Raw genomic sequence first — 19,510 nt, 5'->3', positions numbered from 1 at the left:
CCAGACCACTTCAATAAGCTGAAGTGTTCTGCGTGGGTGCCTATAGTGTCCCTTTAAAGCATAGCCCTGAGTGTACTAAGCCAAAACAACAAAACTTCAGGAGTTCAAGATTGGTTTTAGTTTAGTAATCAAATATTTTGCAGTATCGTAACTTTCCATCTAACATAATTATCTGCTGGCTTCCTATGTGTGGTACCTGCATTAATTTTCTGACAGCGCAAATATAATTGCTTACTCTTATGATAAAAGAAAGCTGCCTTGTCTATCAGGAACATAATTAACATGATTGGCATTTATTCCCTAGAATACATCCGGCCAGTTACAGAATTAAATCTTTTGATACCTAATTTATCACTGTTTTGGCAGTAAGGTTAATACGGAAGTTACATGATAAATACTTTTCTTAAAAAAAAAAAAAGAAAAGAATGAATTCAAAAACTTTCTCCACTTTGAGTGTATTTTTTCTTGTTTTATATTTTTATATTAATTACCTTTAAATAAAAGTACTTTTTTATTGGACCAACCTTTGCTGCTATTCTGCTTGAACTACCGTATCCGTGGTGGGGATTCTACTACCCAAGCCCTAGGGATAGAACAGTCCACATCTGCTCCATCAAATGTGAGTAAATTTCTCACCACTTTAATTGTATTCTGTGCCTCACTGTACACACTATTTTGGTTTTTCTTTTTCTCCTATATTTCTCGAGGGAAAAGACTATCATCTATACTTACAAGTGGGCACTACACTATAATATGCTAAGCCCATATCCGCAGAGCTGCTTATGTTTCCACCATTTGAGTGACTGCAACCACCAAGAACCACACTATATCCATAGGTGGGGATTGTTCTGCCCAGGCGTTCAAGTTGGAGCTATAATTTATTTGGACAGTGACATACTACACTATATATTTTCTCTTTTTTTCTTTTTCTCCCTGCTCTTATATATATATATTTTAAGGACACTTTAGGCGCTGCACCACTCCTTGAACATTAATCAGTTTGTGGACGGGACGAGAGACCCCGGCTCCGGTGATTTAGCTGCCATTTGGACTGCTTAGCGCTGAATACCCTTTAGCTTTTTTCAATTAATCAGAATGTTCGCACTTGCAACATAAGTGTGAAATCACAAGGGAAGTAATTTATGAACGCTCTCCTTGGTGGCCGCCATTTCGTAGAGACGAATGCCTTCCAGGTGGAGCATTCATGTTCTGAAAGGAGACGCTTCCCTTGCAGGGTTTCACACAGTAACCTCGCAAGCGGAGTTTGGTCGAGGAAGGTACCGCTGCAAGGGTTCCTGAGATTGGTGTGAGCACATCTGGGGAACTGCCGCGTTTGGCGGGCTTTTCAGTGCCCGCTGGGACAAAGAGACCAGCTCTTTTCCCACGGCTGGGCTCTCTGTGACTTGGAGACAAAGGAACAGTCCCTTTTTCCCCGCACATGGTCTCCCAGGTACAGAGGCTCCTGGGATGAATTCCCTGGATGTGGGAAACCATGTGTTCAGGTGGCAGGCATTTTGGAGACAAAGAGACAAGGACCTTTCCCGCATTAGGTTCCCGGGACAGGGAGGAACCTGGGAGGGGACATTGTATCTTGTGTGTTACACCGCTTGCATGGAGTTATGCCCAAAAGTCGTGTGTGGCCAATAAAATGGTTGTTGTACCCCCAGATCTTTGTGTTGTCCAGTTACTGAGGGGTAAATGGGTCTCTTTGTATTCTAACTGGTTCCTGTTCAGCTGAAAGAAAGGACCGGTCGGGTTACCCGTGTCCCACTACAAATAGATATAAATATATGTGATGTTACTTTGAATGGGCAGGCTATGTTTTCAAATCTAATATTACAGGGTGAAGTCCCACTGTTTAATACGGGCTATATGCTTAGCATAGTATGACATGAAACTGCATATGTTCTGGGTTAGGGTGGGGGTTTAAAGGGGCTGGAGCTCTAAGTAGGGTTCTCAAAATCCAAGTGTCCAATTTTAGCTAAAAGGCTACTCTAACACTTAATCAAAAAAAATATATTTAACCCCTTAAGGACACATGACATGTGGGACATGCCATGATTCCCTTTTATTCCAGAAGTTTGGTCCTTAAGGGGTTAAATTTAGAATGCCCATTAGACATTAGGTCTCCCATTAAAAAATTACCAAAATTAAGAAAAGCTTACCTGGAATCCAGCGCCCTGTGAAGCTACCCTTGCTTTAATCCATGCCCATTTTGACATCATCAGTGCCCACTACTGGTCCAATCAAATGCTACTCATAGAAAAGCACTTGATTGCACTGCTCCCCCAGTTCAGGCTTCATGCGCGCACTCTGAGCCAGGAATGACGATAGGGAAGGTGAGTGGGGTGGGAGTGGATAATTACTTAAAAAGTTTTTTCTCAAAAAAACAAGACATTTCAGTGCATGTAAGAGGCTGGGATAGAGAGCTAGACTTTCCCTTACAGGCTTGCCAGGGAGAAGCTGATTACATCGGTCACCATCACACTGACGATAGATGGAATTTTTGCACAGAATTGATATTAGGCAGCCCAGAAGCAGCGCTCTCTTTATGGTCCTGTAGGTTTGGGGCACACTGGGAGGCTAGCTATCAGCCTTGCTTACTTCAGGCCAGGACGGCAAGCCCCTTCAGTGGATGGGCCCATCCACATTAACTGGCGAAAGCCACTCTAAAGCCATTTCCACTCGTCCCGATCCCATACATTCCAATCTTGGGAGGTTTGTATAAAAGAAGGGGATTGTGAGAAAGATATTAATCATAATACATAAAATGAGACTTGTCTTGCCTCGAAATATATTTACGAAGCAAAATCGCCCTACCAAGTTTATAAATACTGGAAATGTCAAAGCCATTTTCAGCAGAACAGGCGGCAGACACAAAATGTGACGGCAAAGCACAGAACGCCATGAAAGCTAAAGGAAACTGCTGCAGGAGACAAGATGGAAAAGTGTTTATTTTATGCAAACCCCAGGAGCTACTGCCTAAATCCCCGAACAGAATACTTTCAAATACATTAACAATGACAGAGAATGCTTCTGGCTCCGACAATCTTACTTGAGCTTATTTTTACCATTATTATCTACCAAACAGATTTTAAAAAAAGCAGTTAGAGTGTGTTTCTGTAGAAGCAAGTTTGTTGCTTTTTTGTGATATTTCTGAATAGTATTACAATGCTAACTCATTCTATAGAACATGGCGGCCAGACAGGAGGCTCCATATCTGCTTTACCTTATTTTAATGAAAGCTCCCATCAGTAAACATAGAATTAAATAGAAAACACAATCAACCAATCAGTAACAAGGAGTGTGTATTAAAAACCATAACAGGCCCCTCCTACATCATCTTTTTTTGTTGCTGCCTCTCAGGGGAGTCTGCTCCAATACTGTGACTATTCTACTTTTAGTTCTTATGGTTGTTGTTTTTGGTCATTATTTATGCTTATCTACGTAATTCTTAAATTGTTAATTTCTGGCATTTTCTGATTCCCATATACTGTCTAGTTTCCCTCTTTATTACTAGGCTTCTACTCTTACCTATCTGTCCTTTATAAACTAGACTAGGTTCTCCGGTCAGCTATGTGACAACCTAAGGCACACCTGTGCAATAATCATGCTGTCTAATCAGCATCTTGATATGCCACACCTGTGAGGTCGATGGATTATCTCGGCAAAGGAGAAGTTCTCACTAACACAGATTTAGACAGATTTGTGAAGAATATTTGAGAGAAATAGCCCTTTTGTGTACATAGAAAAAACCTTAGATCTTTGAGTTCAGCTTATCCATTGTACAGCGCTGATGGCGCTATATAAGTAATAATATAATAATAATAATAATGAAAAATGGGGACAAAAACAAAAGTGTTGCGTTTATAATTTTGTTCAGTGTAGATGAATTGCAAAAAAATATCCAGCAGTTACTTTTATCTTCTTATAAACAGAGGCCATGCACAGACTTTGAATAATGAGAGTTGTGTTGTGTTGGAATGCCACCGGTGCCCAACTCAAACTGAATAAAATGAGCACTATGTGCTCCATGTCCTTTGTGTATTTCTGTCAAAACAATCTTCTGTTCCGTTATCTGTCTCAGTAAATACCAGATCTGCTGTAGGACAGAGCTGAAAGAATATTCAACACACTATGTATTATTTAAATAAGCTGAAAACCCAGCCTGGGATGACTTAAAACCAAGTGTTTGGTGCCTGGGGCACAGAGTTTTCTGCCTCACGGAATTCACAAGTGTGACAGTAAGCAAACTGTAAAGGGTCTTCAGGATAAAGATAACACGTCTGTAAATATAGATTGACTTTGTTAGTCATTGTTTGCAAATGCAGAAGACAGATTCACACGACACCATAAATAATAGGAAAGAAAGAATTAAAAGGACACTTAAAGCAATACTCCTTCAGTTTAAAGGAACACTATAGCGTTAGGAATACGTTTGTAATCTGAACACTATAGTGGTACCTTATCTATTTAGTTGCCTCCTGCCCCCTCCCCAAGATTGATAATCTCAGCCAATGGAACGCTCCCCCATACTGAAGCACTTGGAGAATAGTGCGCATGCGCAGCAGAACACAGCGCTGTGCCAATACAATGCTCTCTATGAGCAGCATTTGATTGAATAACTAATAACAAGTCAAGTCTGACTCATTTATTCAGCGGAAGCGCCTCTAGTGGCTGTCAGGAAAACAGTCACTAGAAGTCTGCTTAACCCTGCAATCATAACATTACTATGTGTATTTACTAAGCAGCAATGTTTTAGATTGCAGGTTTCAAGATACTAGCTGCAAGACCGGTTCATTGAGATTACATGTGCTGGGTGTCTTTAGTGTTCCTTTAATGTAGTGATTTTGCAGATCGTGGCCCTGCAGTCTCACTGCTCAGTAATCAGTCGTGTCTCATCAGTCTCATCAGCTTCATCAGTGACCAATGACATTCTATCAACACTACTGGACCATGATGGCGAAATGTGATGGCCATGTATTTAACACAAAGAAAGAAGTAGGATCATCACTTTATGTCACATAGGAGTCACTCTGTGTTTTTATCAAATTTCTATTGCAATTTCTATTGCAATGTTCTGAATGTCAGATCAGAACCTTCAACTTCCTTTGAAGCCAAAAAATTAGAGTTTGTTAGTTACGTATATTTTACTAGAATCTATTTTAATCCTTAAGGACGGTGGGCGTTCTTTGCCATTCTTGAAGAGGTGGTTTTAAACATCGGGGGCGGCATAGAACGCCCCCCCCGCCGTCTTTATTACTTACACGATAGCCGTCATTCCCCCGCCGGCGATCGGAGTTACTCCCAGTCTGTGGAGACTACCTAACAGCCCAAACAATCCCCCCTCAGCAAATTAGGCGCCCACGAGCCATGTAATCGCTCTGAAAGAGCGGTTGCATGGTCGCAATAGGTGTCTGTGTACCTGCCTGCTTCTGTAAAATAAAAAAAAATAATGTTTGTAAATAAAAAAATTATGATATATATATTTATGAGAGTGTAAATGTGGTATGTCCAGTCTTTTTTAGTAGCCACTTAGTCACAAACATTGGACAAAATTAGCGTTCAAAAGAGATGTTTTTTTTTTTCATTTTTCACACACAAATACTAATGCTAACTTTGGCCAGTGATTGTAACTAAGTGGCTACTAAAAAAGACTGGACATACCCCATTTGCAATACCTTGGGTTGTCTACTATTGCAAGTGGTATGCCATCATGGGGGTACCATATGGTCTGCCATCATGGGGGTACCATACGGTCTCAAAGGCAACATAACCAATCAGGCGAATTTCAATGTGAAAAAGCTGAAAAATGTAACCTACTATATTTGACCCTGTATCTTCCCAAAACACCATAAAACCTGTCAAAAGGGGGTACTCTTATACATGTGAGACATCGCTGAATACAAATATGTGTATTTTATTGCAGTAAAAGCTAATAGTATTATGACATTCACAGTTAAAATGTCATGCAGAACTAAAAATTTTTTAAAAATTCTTAAAGGGGTACTCCAGGCACCCAGACCACTTCTGCCCATTGGAGTGGTCTGGGTGCCAACTCCCACTATCCTTAACCCTGCAAGTGTAATTATTGCAGTTTTCATAAACTGCAATATTTACCTTGCAGGGTTAAGTCCTCCTCTAGTGGCTCTCTATCAGACAGCCACTAGAGGGACTTCCGGGTTCTTAGAACACAAAAAGTGTGTTATAAGACGCTGGACGAACTCACGCTACATGAGGACCTCCAGTGTCGCCGAAATCCCCGTAGGAAAGCATTAAATAATGCTTTCCTATGGGGAGGTCTAATGTGCGTGCGCAGCCATTGCCGAGGGCCACTTTGGCGCTGGACTCCGGTAAGTCACTGAAGGGGTTTTTAGCCCTTCAGCAACTTGGGATGGGGGGTGGGAGGGGCACTCTAGGGTCCTGCAGTGCCAGGAAAACTAATATTTTTTCCTGGCACTGGAGAATCCCTTTAATTTCTCACATTTTTTTTTATATGTCATTCATATTAAATTGTTTCATAGCTAAATATTTGATACTAAATGAAAGCCCTGTTTCCCCTGAATAAAATGATATATAAGTGTGGGTGCATTTAATATGAAAGAGATGAATTACGGTTGAACATACATATAGTCAATTTCCACGTTTTGTTTATGTTTTATTTTGATCAAAACATGTACATTTGGCTCACTTCTTAAAGGACCATTATAGTGCCAGGACAACATACTCGTTTTCCTGGCACTATAGTGCCCTGAGGGTGCCCCCACCTTCAGGGTCCCCCTCCCGCCGGGCTCTAGGGGGTGGAAGGGGTTAAATTTACCACTTTTTCCAGCGCCGGGCGGGGGATTCTCCTCCTCTCCTCGCGCGCATTCAGCCAGTCCATAGGAAACCATTCTCAATGCTTTCCCATGGACGCTGGTGTCTTCTCACTGTGAAAATCACAGTGAGAAGCGCCTCTAGCAGCTGCCAATGAGACAGACACTAGAGGCTGGATGCCTACAGTGGTCCTTTAAGGGGTTAATACAATACAAAAAAAAAACCTGTATGTATAAACACAAAACACATAAACTTTATGGCTAAAGAGAGCACAACATAACATGCACAATTCAAACAGAAGCCTATCAGAGCAAGTGTGGAGTGGTCCTCATACAAGTTGAACTGTAATTATTTATTGCGCAAAAGCTTGCCAATTACACTCACACCAACACTACAGTGGTTATGGTGCTTGGGGTGTCACTTTAAAACCTGCATGCCTTTCAGTGCCACAGCCCCAACTTCAGTTTTTAGAATATTAAGTCATGCATTATTTAGGCACCTGGATCCAAATATTTTAATATTAGGTCAGTATTGTATGGGGTTAACTACAGCCCTAGGGTAATCGGCATTCTCTGCAATTTATCAAAAGTTAGATACAGTATTACAATATTCCAATCAATGCTGCTAAAAAAAAAAATAACATTGCCAACATTCACATGCCCCAGAAACATGGTGTGATCTTATTTACTTCCGGGTTCTACAGCATCTCTCCTGAAAACTACATTTCCCGGCATGCTGCACCCCAGACCGGAAGTGCCCTCCATCCAGGAAGTGTAATTTGACATTGCATGTTCATTGCAGGATTGTGGTGCTGAGCAGGGATGAAGGGGAGCTGGCTCTGCAGACAGGCATCCCTGCAGCTATTTACTAAGCAGTGTCACAGACTGGCAGTGCAGAGGACCTGGAGGAAAGGTAATTATTGTGTAAAAGCTGATTAGTAATGGTTGGGTATAAAAACTGATTGAGAACTTGCTGTCATCACTAACTGACTGAGCAGCATTAGATAAAGGGGGGCTGGTAGGTGCTGTCAAATTATCCCCTCACTGCCCCTAGAGAGCCATGGACCCTCACTGAATGGGCAATATCTTAGGATCATGTGTGATGGGATCTCTAATGTTATTACTAGTCAAAAGGTAACTATAGGGGGGTATGGCTCCTTTTTCATGTAATATATAGATCATTCATTAAACAAAATGAGGCAACACAAATTATAAAATTACTGTTAAAGTTACTACGCTTGTGATTTGTAGTCTAGTTGGTGGCAACCTCACTATTTTAAAGAGACACTATAGTCACCAGAACAACTACAGCTTATTGAATTTTGTTCTGGTGAGTAGAATCATTACCTTCATGCTTTTTTTTCTGTAAAACACTGTCTTTTCAGAGAAAATACAGTGTTTACATTACAGCCTAGGGATACCTCCACTGGCCACTCCTCTGATGGCTGCCAGAGGTGCTTCATGGGGCAGTGCTGCACAGTGTGACTGAAAATCATCAATCATTTCAGTGTGACTGAAAGTCGTCGTTCCCCCAGCACATACATGGTTAAAACCCCTTTAAACATTTATCTTAAAGGAACAATATAGTGTCTGGAATGCAAACATGTATTCCTCACATATTGTTGTAAAATTAAAATCCCTATATAGGATGCCAGCCCCCCTTACCTCCCGTTAAAAAGGTAGTTTACTTTTTTTTTTTTAGCGCCATACCAGAGTCACTGCGACTGGCTCCGCCTCCATGGCTGAGATCATCAAATGTGGCGATCTCAGCCAATCCAATGCTTTCCCACAGGAAAGCATTGGGAGGCTATTGCGCATGAGTAACAGTACTCTGCGATGTGCCAGTCAGCATCTCCTCATAGAGATGCTTTGAATCTCTATGGAAATTGTGGAGATGCTGAACGTCAGTGCTCTGCACTGACCCAGGAAGCACCTCCAGTGGCCGTCTGAGTGACTGTTACTAGAGATGTTACTAGGCAGCAATGTAAACACTGCCTATATATGAAAAGGCAGTGTTTACATTAAAAAGCCAGCAGGGACATACCATAGACATCAGAACCTTTACATCAAGCTGTAGTTGTGTTGGTGACTATGGTGACCATTTAATTTCAGCGGCAAGGTCCCTCTGCACTGAATTGACCTCCTCCAGCGATATCACATTGATGGAAGACCTAATTCACCTGTGAGGCGAGTACTGAGAACACATTAATGTTTCTCCACAGGAAAGCATTGATTTTGAAGACGCTTGACATCCAATGTTGTTTCTCGGAGTTAATTCTGTGAAAAACAAGAAAGCTAGAGGTTGCCTTAACCATGCAATGTTTTCACTTGCAGGATTAAGGGGAAAGAGGCAACGAGTGTCTACAGTGTCTCGTTAATTTTTTTAAAAACATCTAAGAGGAATATCAAAGAATTGACAGGAGACTTTCAAATTCTAGCCAAACTGGAAATATAGCAAAGTTGGATACTTTCCAACTTTGGCAATACGTAAAGGAGGAGGTTTATCAAAACAAGAGTGGTGCAGTGTGTTAAAGGAACGCTAAACACCAAAACCACTACAGCAAACTTATGGTTACGATGATAATATTGTCCCTCTGTTTTCCAATGCTTCTTTAAATTTAATTAACCCCTTCAGAAAATATGACAGAAATATTTCATCATGATTCCCTTTTATTCCATAAGTTGTGTCCTTAAGGGGTTAATGTCTTTACAATCTGCAACATTTATATATGACTGAACTGGTGTATTCATGATTAACCCTTTAAGACCGGAGGGCGTACAATTACTATCTTTTTTTAAGCGGCTCTAAATGCCGCCGGGCATAATTGTACGCCCTCCGTTTATTTCTTTTTACTTACCCGGTGGCCGGCGATTCCACGCCGGCGATCGCGGTTGGGGGGACTCCCAGGGAGCCCCCCGCGGCACGTCCGCCCTCCAGCAGCCCCCCCAGGACCTCACAATCACATGGCCGGGATAGCTGGCTCAGGCATTGCCAGCAGGGGGACTAACTGTAATGACAGTTAGTCCCCCTGCTGGCTGAAATCAAATAAAAAAAATAAAAAAAAAAAGTTAAAACAGTGTAAAAAAAAATAATTATATACTTAGATCATATATATATATATATATATATATATATATATATATATATATATATATATATATATATATATATATATACATACACACCCATACACTGTCTAGGTGTATTTTACTATTAATATATATATATATATATATATATATATATATATATATTTATATATAATATAAAAAAATATATGTAAATACATAAAAAATAAAATTAAAAAAATAATTAAAAATAAATAATTAAAATATATATAGATGTGTGTTATTTCGTTCTAACTGTATTGTGATATTAATATATATATATATATTTATATCAAAATACACGTAGAACGAAATAATATATATATATATACGTATATATCACTATATATATACCTATATATAAAAAAAATTATATATATATATATATAATATTAATTCTACACATATATTTATGTAATATTTTTACATAATTAGATATCCTAATTAATTACAATTAGCGGGACCTGCCTGACAACCCATGCCGAAAGGGAATTTAATTTGCTAGCACTATATTTAACCCTATAACTTTCCAAGACACCATAAAACCTGTACATGGGGGGTACTGTTTTACTCGGGAGACTTCGCTGAACACAAATATTAGTGTTTCAAAACAGTAAAATGTATTACAACGTTGATATCGCCAGTAAAAGTGACGTTTTTTGCATTTTTCACGCACAAACAGCACTTACACGGACGATATTATTGCTGCAATACTTTTTACTGTTTTGAAACACAAATATTTGTGTTCAGCGAAGTCTCCCGAGTACAACAGTACCCCTCATGTACAGGTTTTATGGTGTTTTAAAAAGTTACATCGTCAAATATAAGGCTTGTGTTTCATTTTTTTCACATTAAAATTCGCCAGGTTGCTTACGTTGCCTTTGTGACCCTATGGCAGCCCAAGAATGAAAATTACGATATGATGGCATACCATTTGCAATAGTAGACAACCCAGGGTATTGCAAATGGGGTATGGCCAGTCTTTTTTAGTAGCCACTTAGTCACAAACACTGGCCAAAATTGGCGTTTTTTGCATTTTTCACACACAAACAAATACTAACGCTAACTTTGGCCAGTGTTTGTGACCAAATGGCTACTAAAAAAAACTGGACATACCCCATTTGCAATACCTTGGGTTGTCTACTATTGCAAATGGTATGCCATTATGGGTGTAAATTTATTTCCTGGGCTACTATACAGTCTCAAAGGCAACGTAACCAATCTGACAAATTTCAATTTCAAATGTAACACGCTATATTTGACCCTGTAACTTCCCAAAACACCATAAAACCTGTACATAGGGGGTACTGTTTTACACGTGAGACTTTGCTGAATACAAATATGTGTATTTTATTGCAGTAAAAGCAAACAGTATTATGACATTGACAGTTAAAATTTCATGTAGAACTAAAAAAATAACATTTCTTATTTTCTCCCATTTTTTTCATATTAAATTATGTTTCATAGCTAAATATTTGATATTAAATGAAAGCCCTGTTTCCCCTGAATAAAATTATATATAATAAGGGGGGTGCATTTATTATGAAAGAGGTGAATTACGGTTGGACAGACATATAGCGCAAATGCCAGGTTTTGTTTACGTTTTGTTTTTGTTCACAACGTGTACATTTGGCTCAGTCCTTAAGGGGTTAATATAATTACAGTGCTGCACTTGGCTTTATGACAGGATTTGTTTTTCCACACGCATGTCTACCTATCTTACACGCCCTTTCCATGTTACTGGAAATAACAGATAAATGTGCCACAATACAATAACTAATCTATTTTTTACTGCTGTTATTAATCACCTGATTCCATAGTACAGCAGTTAGAAGTATAATTTATTTTTTTTAATCTCTTTTATATTGTCGAGATTTAAACTGTTCTATTAATAAATGGGAGGGGTGTGTTTTTTTAACATACAATGTGTGTTGGGCAAGAGTTGACATGTTTTTAGTACAGTTAGAAGCGAGGTAGACATGTTTATTTGTTGCTACGTATAGACTGCTAATCTAGAAGTCAGGTCAAATGTGCATCTATCATGTTCAGTTTTTCTCACATCTGTTTTTGCTGTTGACCCAAAAGAAGGCAAAAACCCTGTTTGAAGTGCTTGGCACTTTTTCAACAAAAATAAAATAAAAATCCTCCTTGAACATAGAATGTGGAAGGCAGGCAGTGAGGGAGCACTGTCCCCTGACCTCTTCCCTGCTCAGGTCCCGTCACTCTGGCCCCAGCATTACTGAGAGGCGCACAAGGGATCTGACCAGGGAGACCAGAACTCCCTCGCCAACCTCCCGCTGAGCTGCAGCCAGCCCCATTGGACCACAGGGAAATGGAGAATCCACTCCAGCAAAGGTATGGATGCTGGGTGGATTGAAATAATAATTACAAAAAATTGTGAGTGTGTTAGTGGGTGGGTGTGTGTCTGGTGAGTATGTTAGTGTGTCTGTTAGTGAGTGTGTGTCTGTCATACGTGTATGCGTGTCTGTCACTGAGAGTGTGTATCTGTCAGTCAATGTGGATGTCTGTTAGCGAATGTGTGTCTGATACTGAGCGTATATGTGTCTGTCAGTAAGTGTGTGTGTGTGTGTCTCTGTCAGTGAGTATATGTGTGTCACAGTGTGCATTTGTCAGTGAGTGTGTATGTGTATCTGTCAGTGTGTATGTGTGTCTATCAGTAAGTGTGCATGTGTAAGTGTCAGTTAGTGTGTCTGTCGGTGAGTGTGTATGTTTCAGTGAAAGTGTGTGTGTGTGTTGCTTACACAGTGGGTGTGACAATGATCTGTCAGTGAGTGTATGTCAGGCAAAGAGCATGTTGGTTTTTAAAAAGAAGTGAAATTTAGAAGGAGGAAGGGGGTGTCTGAGTTTTGTACCGCCTAGGGCAGCACGAAACCAGAATACACCACTGACTACAGTCCTGGCACCATCCCACTATACGTTGTTAAAAATGTTAAAGCACGTTGACAACTTAATTAGGTGCTGAACCACACTTGCTCTTCTCCTGCAGGAAGATCGGATAGAGTGTGGGCACCCGGCGATAAGTTGTCAAACCATACCAGAACAGTCTGACCTCTTGCAGCAGGACTGTGTCTTGGTACTCCTGGCACCATGACCACTTGATTGTGCTGTAATGTTACGGTGCTTGGGGTGTTCCCTTGCCACATTCAAATTTTGTTAAAAATAAAACATTTTGCTGCTCTCTGCAGCATAATTCACCCTTTAGATCAAAAGCTGTAAGGCATTCATATAAGAAATGTTTGTTTTTTTTTGGGGGGGGGGGGGGAGGGGGGATCGTTATTCATGCAATTAGGATACGCTTTTACAAGGTTACAATGTACAGGTCAGACACAAGTGACAGATACAGTAAACAACATAATTTACATAGTGTGAGAACAGGCCCACTTGGTATTAGCTCTGGCCTCAGATAAGACGTCGGTATAAAAAGCCACAAGTATCAACGAAATGAGAAAACCAAATATAACCTGCAGAGAAGTAAATCTGTGTGTATATAAACCAGCTAAGAGATCAGTAATGTCCCTGAGGAGAAGCTGGTGCTATCGGATGCAGCAGTAGGGAATGGATGATATAATTAAAAAAAAGAGTTTTTGTGGTGCTTAGTTCCCAGCATAGGTAACTGATCAGAAATATAACATTTTGAAGAATGAGTGAAAGTCCTCTGATTTCTTAAAATATACCAATCATGTACTTATTAATTCCTAAACTGCTCTGAAGTGTTTGAGGAATATGTTATCCGCGTGGTTCAGTCTTTTTGTTAATTTAATATTATTCAGTGTGGAATCATTAACTTCAGTATATCTTATCTGGGCTTCTGTTTTCTTTACAACCTTTAGGTTTTCTAACTTCAGCAACTGAACCATCCAGCTATGACGTCAGGCGCGTGGATATCACGCCATCGGATCAGAGAAGGCTAACATTTGATACTCATGCCTTGGTGCGAGATCTTGAGAGTCACGGTCAGACATTTTCTGGTTTCTTAGTGCAAAGTGTTTTATCTCTGATTTGGTATTAGATAAATATTCGTAACCGATATTTTAGTTATTGTTGGGGGGTGGACTGGGTGCAGTGATCATGTCCTTTTCACCCTGCAATGCAAAAAGAATGTCCATAGGTTCACTATCGCAACAATTAAGGCATGGACATCCCTGGCAGGGCCAGCCTTAGCCATGGCAACAGGAAAGGATTTTGTAGCACCAGGGCCCTCTCTTCATTAGTTTTGCCACTGCACCAGGGAATCTATATTAGCCAGTAACCAGGGTCGTAAAAGCATACACTATGCCCCTATACCCCTTCTATACACTCATAACCCCCTATACACATACACACACTACACCCCCAATGCCAACAATATACTCCTTTTATACTGATAGCCCTTATACACATACACTATATCCCCAATGCAAACAATATACCCCTTATACACATACAATACACACACTATACCCCCAATTCACACAATATATCCCTTATATACTGATACCCCTTATACACATACACTATACCCCCAATGCAAACAATATACCCCTTATATACTGATGCCCCTTGATACACATACAATATACCCACACTATATCCCCAATACAAACAATATACCCTTATACACATACACTATACCCCAATGCAAACAATATACCTCTTATATACTGATACCCCTTATACACATACACATACAATATACCCAAACTATACCCCCATTGCAAGCAATATACCCCTTATTTACTGATACCCCTTATACGCATACACTATACCCCAATGCAAACAATATACCCCTTATATACTGATACCCCTTATGCACATACACTATACCCCAATGCAAACAATATACCCCGTATATACTGATACCCCTTATACACATACACTATACCCCAATGCAAACAATATACCCCTTATATACTGATATCCCTTATACACATACACTATACCCCCAATGCACACAATATACCACTTATATACGGATACCCGTTATAAATATACAAAATATAAACAATATACCCATTATACACACACACACAATATACCCCTTATACACATGCACTATACCCCTTGTATACAAACTCTACAACCCTAGCACACATGACAATACAGCCCCTATAAACATATACACACTACAGCTCCTAATATGCAACCCCTTTTTACACACTGTCCCTTAGATACAAGCACACTCTACAGCCCTGAAACACAGACAGACACACACACACACTACAGTCACTTCCGACACACACACTCTACAGTCTTTAGACACACACACAATCTCTGCAGCTCTTAGGCATGCACATGCACCCACACGCTACACGCTGTTGAAATAACTTGTCTGCATTACATGACTTCCTGACACACTATTTTTCAGGACTATACATCTGCACCTTAATGTGTTTGACAAATATTGTTATCCCTTTAGTTTAACTGCTGTTTTATTTAACAATTATACATATATTGCATGGACAAGTTTAAAGGGACACTAGTAGACATCCAGACCACTTCAACTCAATGAAGTGGTCTTGGTGTCATGTCCCAATCTGTGTATCACAGCAATGTAAAACATTGCTGTTCTGCAGGAACACTCTGACAGTCACTAGAGACACTTCCTCCGAAATAGCAGAGAGACCATCTGATTATCACAGTGCGGTGTTTTGCCAGCATGCGCTCTAGTCTTCCAGTCCTTCCTGTGGGAAAGCATTGGATTGGCTGAGGTCAACAGTCTTGATGATCTCAGCCATAGATGCAGAATGACAGCGCAGTGATGTGTGCTGCTAGGGAGAAAAGGTAAGTTGTTTCCTTCGGACTGAGTGTTGGGCACCTAGAGGGCACTATAACATTAGGAATGCACATTTATTTGTAATGCTATAGTACTCCTTCAGTGCTTGTTTTCTGGGTTAATAAGAAGAGAGGTTTTAAATAATGGGAGGTATTAGATGATGGGGTGTAGCCAGGGAGGGGAGCTGTGAAGATTTTCCGCACAGGGTGTCTAAAAGCCTAAGGCCAGCCCTGATCGCTGGGTGTTTCTGCACACATAAGATCTCGTCTACATGTAACTTATGCAGTGAATGTGTTGCGCACAGAGCGTATGAGTCTGCGCACCGCTCCTCGCGGAGCATGTCGGAAGATGGGAGGCACATTGAGGAGCAGGTCAATTGCTGTCACAATGGCCCAGGAAGCGGGAGAAAGAGAGGAGACGAGCAGCAGGGCCAGCAAGGGAGCCCTGAAGGTGCGTTTCCAGTTCCTCTCTGCTCCCTTGCGCGCGCCCTCAGTAATGATGCCGGGAGCCAGAATATGACTTCATTACATTGGGAGCAGAGAAGAAATGGAAGATCCATTCCCCACTGGAACCCGGGGAGAGGACCCACACTAGCTCTTCTAAAGGTAGGGAGGCTGGATGGTCAGTGTGTTTCAAATCAGTGATATTGTGTGTGTCAGTGCGTCTGTCTGTGTTTCAAATCAGTGAGATTGTGTGTCTGTCATTGAGAGTGTGTCAGTGCACCTGTCAGTGTGTTTCAAATGATTGATATTGTGTGTCTTACATTGAGAATGTGTTTCAGTGTGTCTTGTCATTGAGAGTGTGCGTCTGTGTGTTTTAAAAAGCATTCATGTATATGTCACCATGTATTATGCAAAGAGCTCCTTTTGTAAAATCTATGGGTGACATTTCTACATGTTATGTTTTCTATTGGTGTCGCCTGAATTGGGTTGTTTGTTTCTCTTGTGTGCTTTGAACATGTCCCATCATATCAAGACTCGTATTTCTGTTTTTAAGAAGCTCCTTTAGCAAATTCTATGGGTGACATGACATCTCTTCTCCTAACCATACAATGTTTGCTTTAATTATGCCAGCTGGATTTGATTTACCGGTATGTGTAAGAAGCATTTAGTATGTGTATATCACCATTTATTGGACTGCATTCACTGTTCCTGCCCAAGTGGAATAATTAACGTGCTTGCCCAAACACAGTCAATAAGCTACCCATATTATCTTCTGATTGAATGAATTGTCAGTTTGTGTTATGGGTAAAATTGCTATTTACTGTGGTGAATGTTGGACTGAAGCTTCGTGGCGAAGTACATAGGCAAAAAGCTGGAAAATGTATCTTGAAAAATTGTCCCGCAGCCGTCAGAGCGTTGTAATGTCAGACCACCACCCTGGCTCATTATCTTCAAAGAGAACAGTCGATTAAGTGCTCTCCCTGTGTGGTCGCCATTCCAATTGTCAAAATGCCCCGTGCAGGAGAAAACGGCGGCCATCCTGTTCGCACGAAAGGAGGCAGTGGGAATTGGTCGTTGAGTGTCTGGAACTAAAATCGGACACTCGACTTCCCTAACATTAGTCAAACGCCTGCTTCCTTTTCCCGAACAGCCAGGAGAGCGCTGTTTGGTTGTTTGGTTCCCAAGAACCAGGGGAACAATCTCTACTACGAGCCTGGGGGTGCAGTTCGTGCATTTGTTCATTTTTAAGATTTGTCGAAATAGACCGGCCGCACAGCCTAAACTCGTGGAACTGTTTCTGGGCAGGAGCCTCTTGTGCGGTCGGTTAAAATTGGACTTCCATAAAATTCCAAAACCCCTGAACTGATCTGGGGGATTTTTGGATGTGTTGGTCACCCAGATCAGGGCTATCAGGGGATATGACATTTATGGGGATTTTGTGTGTTTTGGGGTACTTTTCAAGTTTTGTGGAAATTGTGTTTTTTTTTCTGCCTGGAGATAATTTTAATGTTATTACAGTATCTGACTCAATTATCTCCAGGCAGAGAGGAGGGAATTATCTGTTTGTATTGAGAGTGTCACAGTTTGTCACTGTATTGTTATTGGCTGTATGCTTTGTGTCCCTGTCCCCCACAAGGTCCACGTGGGAGTGCCCCTTGCATGGGGACTTGCATAAAAGCCAGTGTGGCACCCATTATTATCATTCCTGGGTGCCACACATCTAGTTTCGGTGGATGTTTGGGTACCTGTCTACTTTACTGGGAGAATCTCTTTGGGAGACTGTCATTCGTATGGAGAATCGTTCGACTCAGCACCCGAATAGACGGGTGATAGACGAACGGGTAGCTGTTATACCAGAGTTTGTTACAAATATGTTTTGGGATATGTAGTTTAGCTATTGACTCGACAATGAGCATAGAATGTTATTTTACTTGTAGTGTACATGGGGCGATATAACTTTACCAGTTCTGGTGTAACACATCCTGTATTGTGGAAAAAGCATGTCTTCTGATATATTCTAAATGGCTTCTACATATCTTTAGCTAGAACTCATAGAATGTGACGACAGATAAGAACCGTTTGGCCCATCTAGTCTGCCCAATTTTCTAAATACTTCCATTAGTCCCTGTCCTTATCTTATAGTTAGGATAGCCTTATTCCTATCCCAAGCATGCTTAAACTCCTTTACTGTGTTAACCTCTACCACTTCAGATGGAAGGCTATTCCATGCCTCCATTACCCTCTCAGTAAAGTAATAATTCCTGATATTATTTTTAAACCTTTGCCCCTCTAATTTAAGACTATGTCCTCTTGTTGTGGTAGTTTTTCTTCTTTTAAATATAGTCTCCCACCCCTGAAAAAAATTTATAAAAATTGTCACATTGAAAAAAATAATAGCAAAGGTCCAGAGATGGACACCTTGTACAACGCAGTGTAATTCTTGTTGAACACAATGTATTGCTATTATGAACAACATTTTACCCCTTGACAATCCCCTTTTCTTTTCTGTACCCCTGAAAAAAAAATAATACAAATTGCCAAATTGAAAATAAATAAATATAGTATCCTTCTTTACTGTGTGGATTCCCTTTATCTATTTAAATGTTTCTATCATATCCCCCGTCTTGTCTTTCCTCCAAGCTCAAGTAATGGTCATTGACCAACAATATCTAGATGAGAATGAACCAACTGGTCAGATGCCTAGGACTTCCTTAATTTCCTGTATTCCTAAAAATATATATATATATAAAATCATTAAAGGAACACTATAGTCACCTGAACAACTTCAGCTTAATGAGGTTGTTCAGGTGAGTGCTACAGCTCCCTGCAGCCTTTTTCTTGTAAGCACTGTATTTTCATAGAAAATGCAGTGTTTACATTGGAAGCTTGGAACACCTCTTGTTGCAGTCAATCAGACGGCCACCAGAGGAACTTCCGAGTTCAGAGGCCCTAAAAAGGCCTCATTCACGTCTGACGTATTCACGCATGGGTGAATACTTCAGACGTGCTATCAGCACACAAAGCACTGTGAACGCGCTTTGTGTGCTGAGGCTGTCAGCACTGCTATGGGAGTGGCTTATTTATTGAGTGTGGGTGGGTGACTGAGGGTGAGTGGGTGAGGATGGATGGATATGGATGATGGGAGTGGATGGATATGGATGATGTGAGTGGGTGGCTGGATATGGATGATGGAAGTGGATGGATTTGGGGATGGATATGGATGATGGAAGTGGATGGATTTGGGGATGGATGATGGAAGTGGATGGATGGATATGGATGATGGGAGTGTATGGATGGATGGATATGGATGATGGGAGTGGATGGATATGGATGATGGATATGGATGATGGGGATGGATATGGATGATGGGG

At 40.6% G+C, this 19,510-nt stretch overlaps 1 protein-coding gene across 1 annotated transcript in view; it reads left to right on the top strand.

The window, feature by feature from the left end:
* The first annotated feature begins 7,607 nt into the window (after nucleotides 1–7,607).
* Nucleotides 7,608–19,510, top strand: part of CCDC90B (coiled-coil domain containing 90B) — a 38,824-nt gene continuing 26,921 nt past the window's right edge. Inside the window, exons 1-2 of the mRNA XM_063431284.1 lie at nucleotides 7,608–7,728; nucleotides 13,775–13,897. Coding sequence (XP_063287354.1) covers nucleotides 7,638–7,728; nucleotides 13,775–13,897 — 214 coding nt within the window. The 5' untranslated portion in view covers nucleotides 7,608–7,637. The remainder of the gene's footprint in view (nucleotides 7,729–13,774; nucleotides 13,898–19,510) is intronic.

Source organism: Pelobates fuscus, chromosome 1, assembly GCF_036172605.1.
Source record: "Pelobates fuscus isolate aPelFus1 chromosome 1, aPelFus1.pri, whole genome shotgun sequence".
Lineage (NCBI taxonomy): Eukaryota > Metazoa > Chordata > Amphibia > Anura > Pelobatidae > Pelobates > Pelobates fuscus.
Note: the sequence above shows the minus strand (reverse complement) of the source record. Positions and strands in the feature narration are given on the sequence as shown.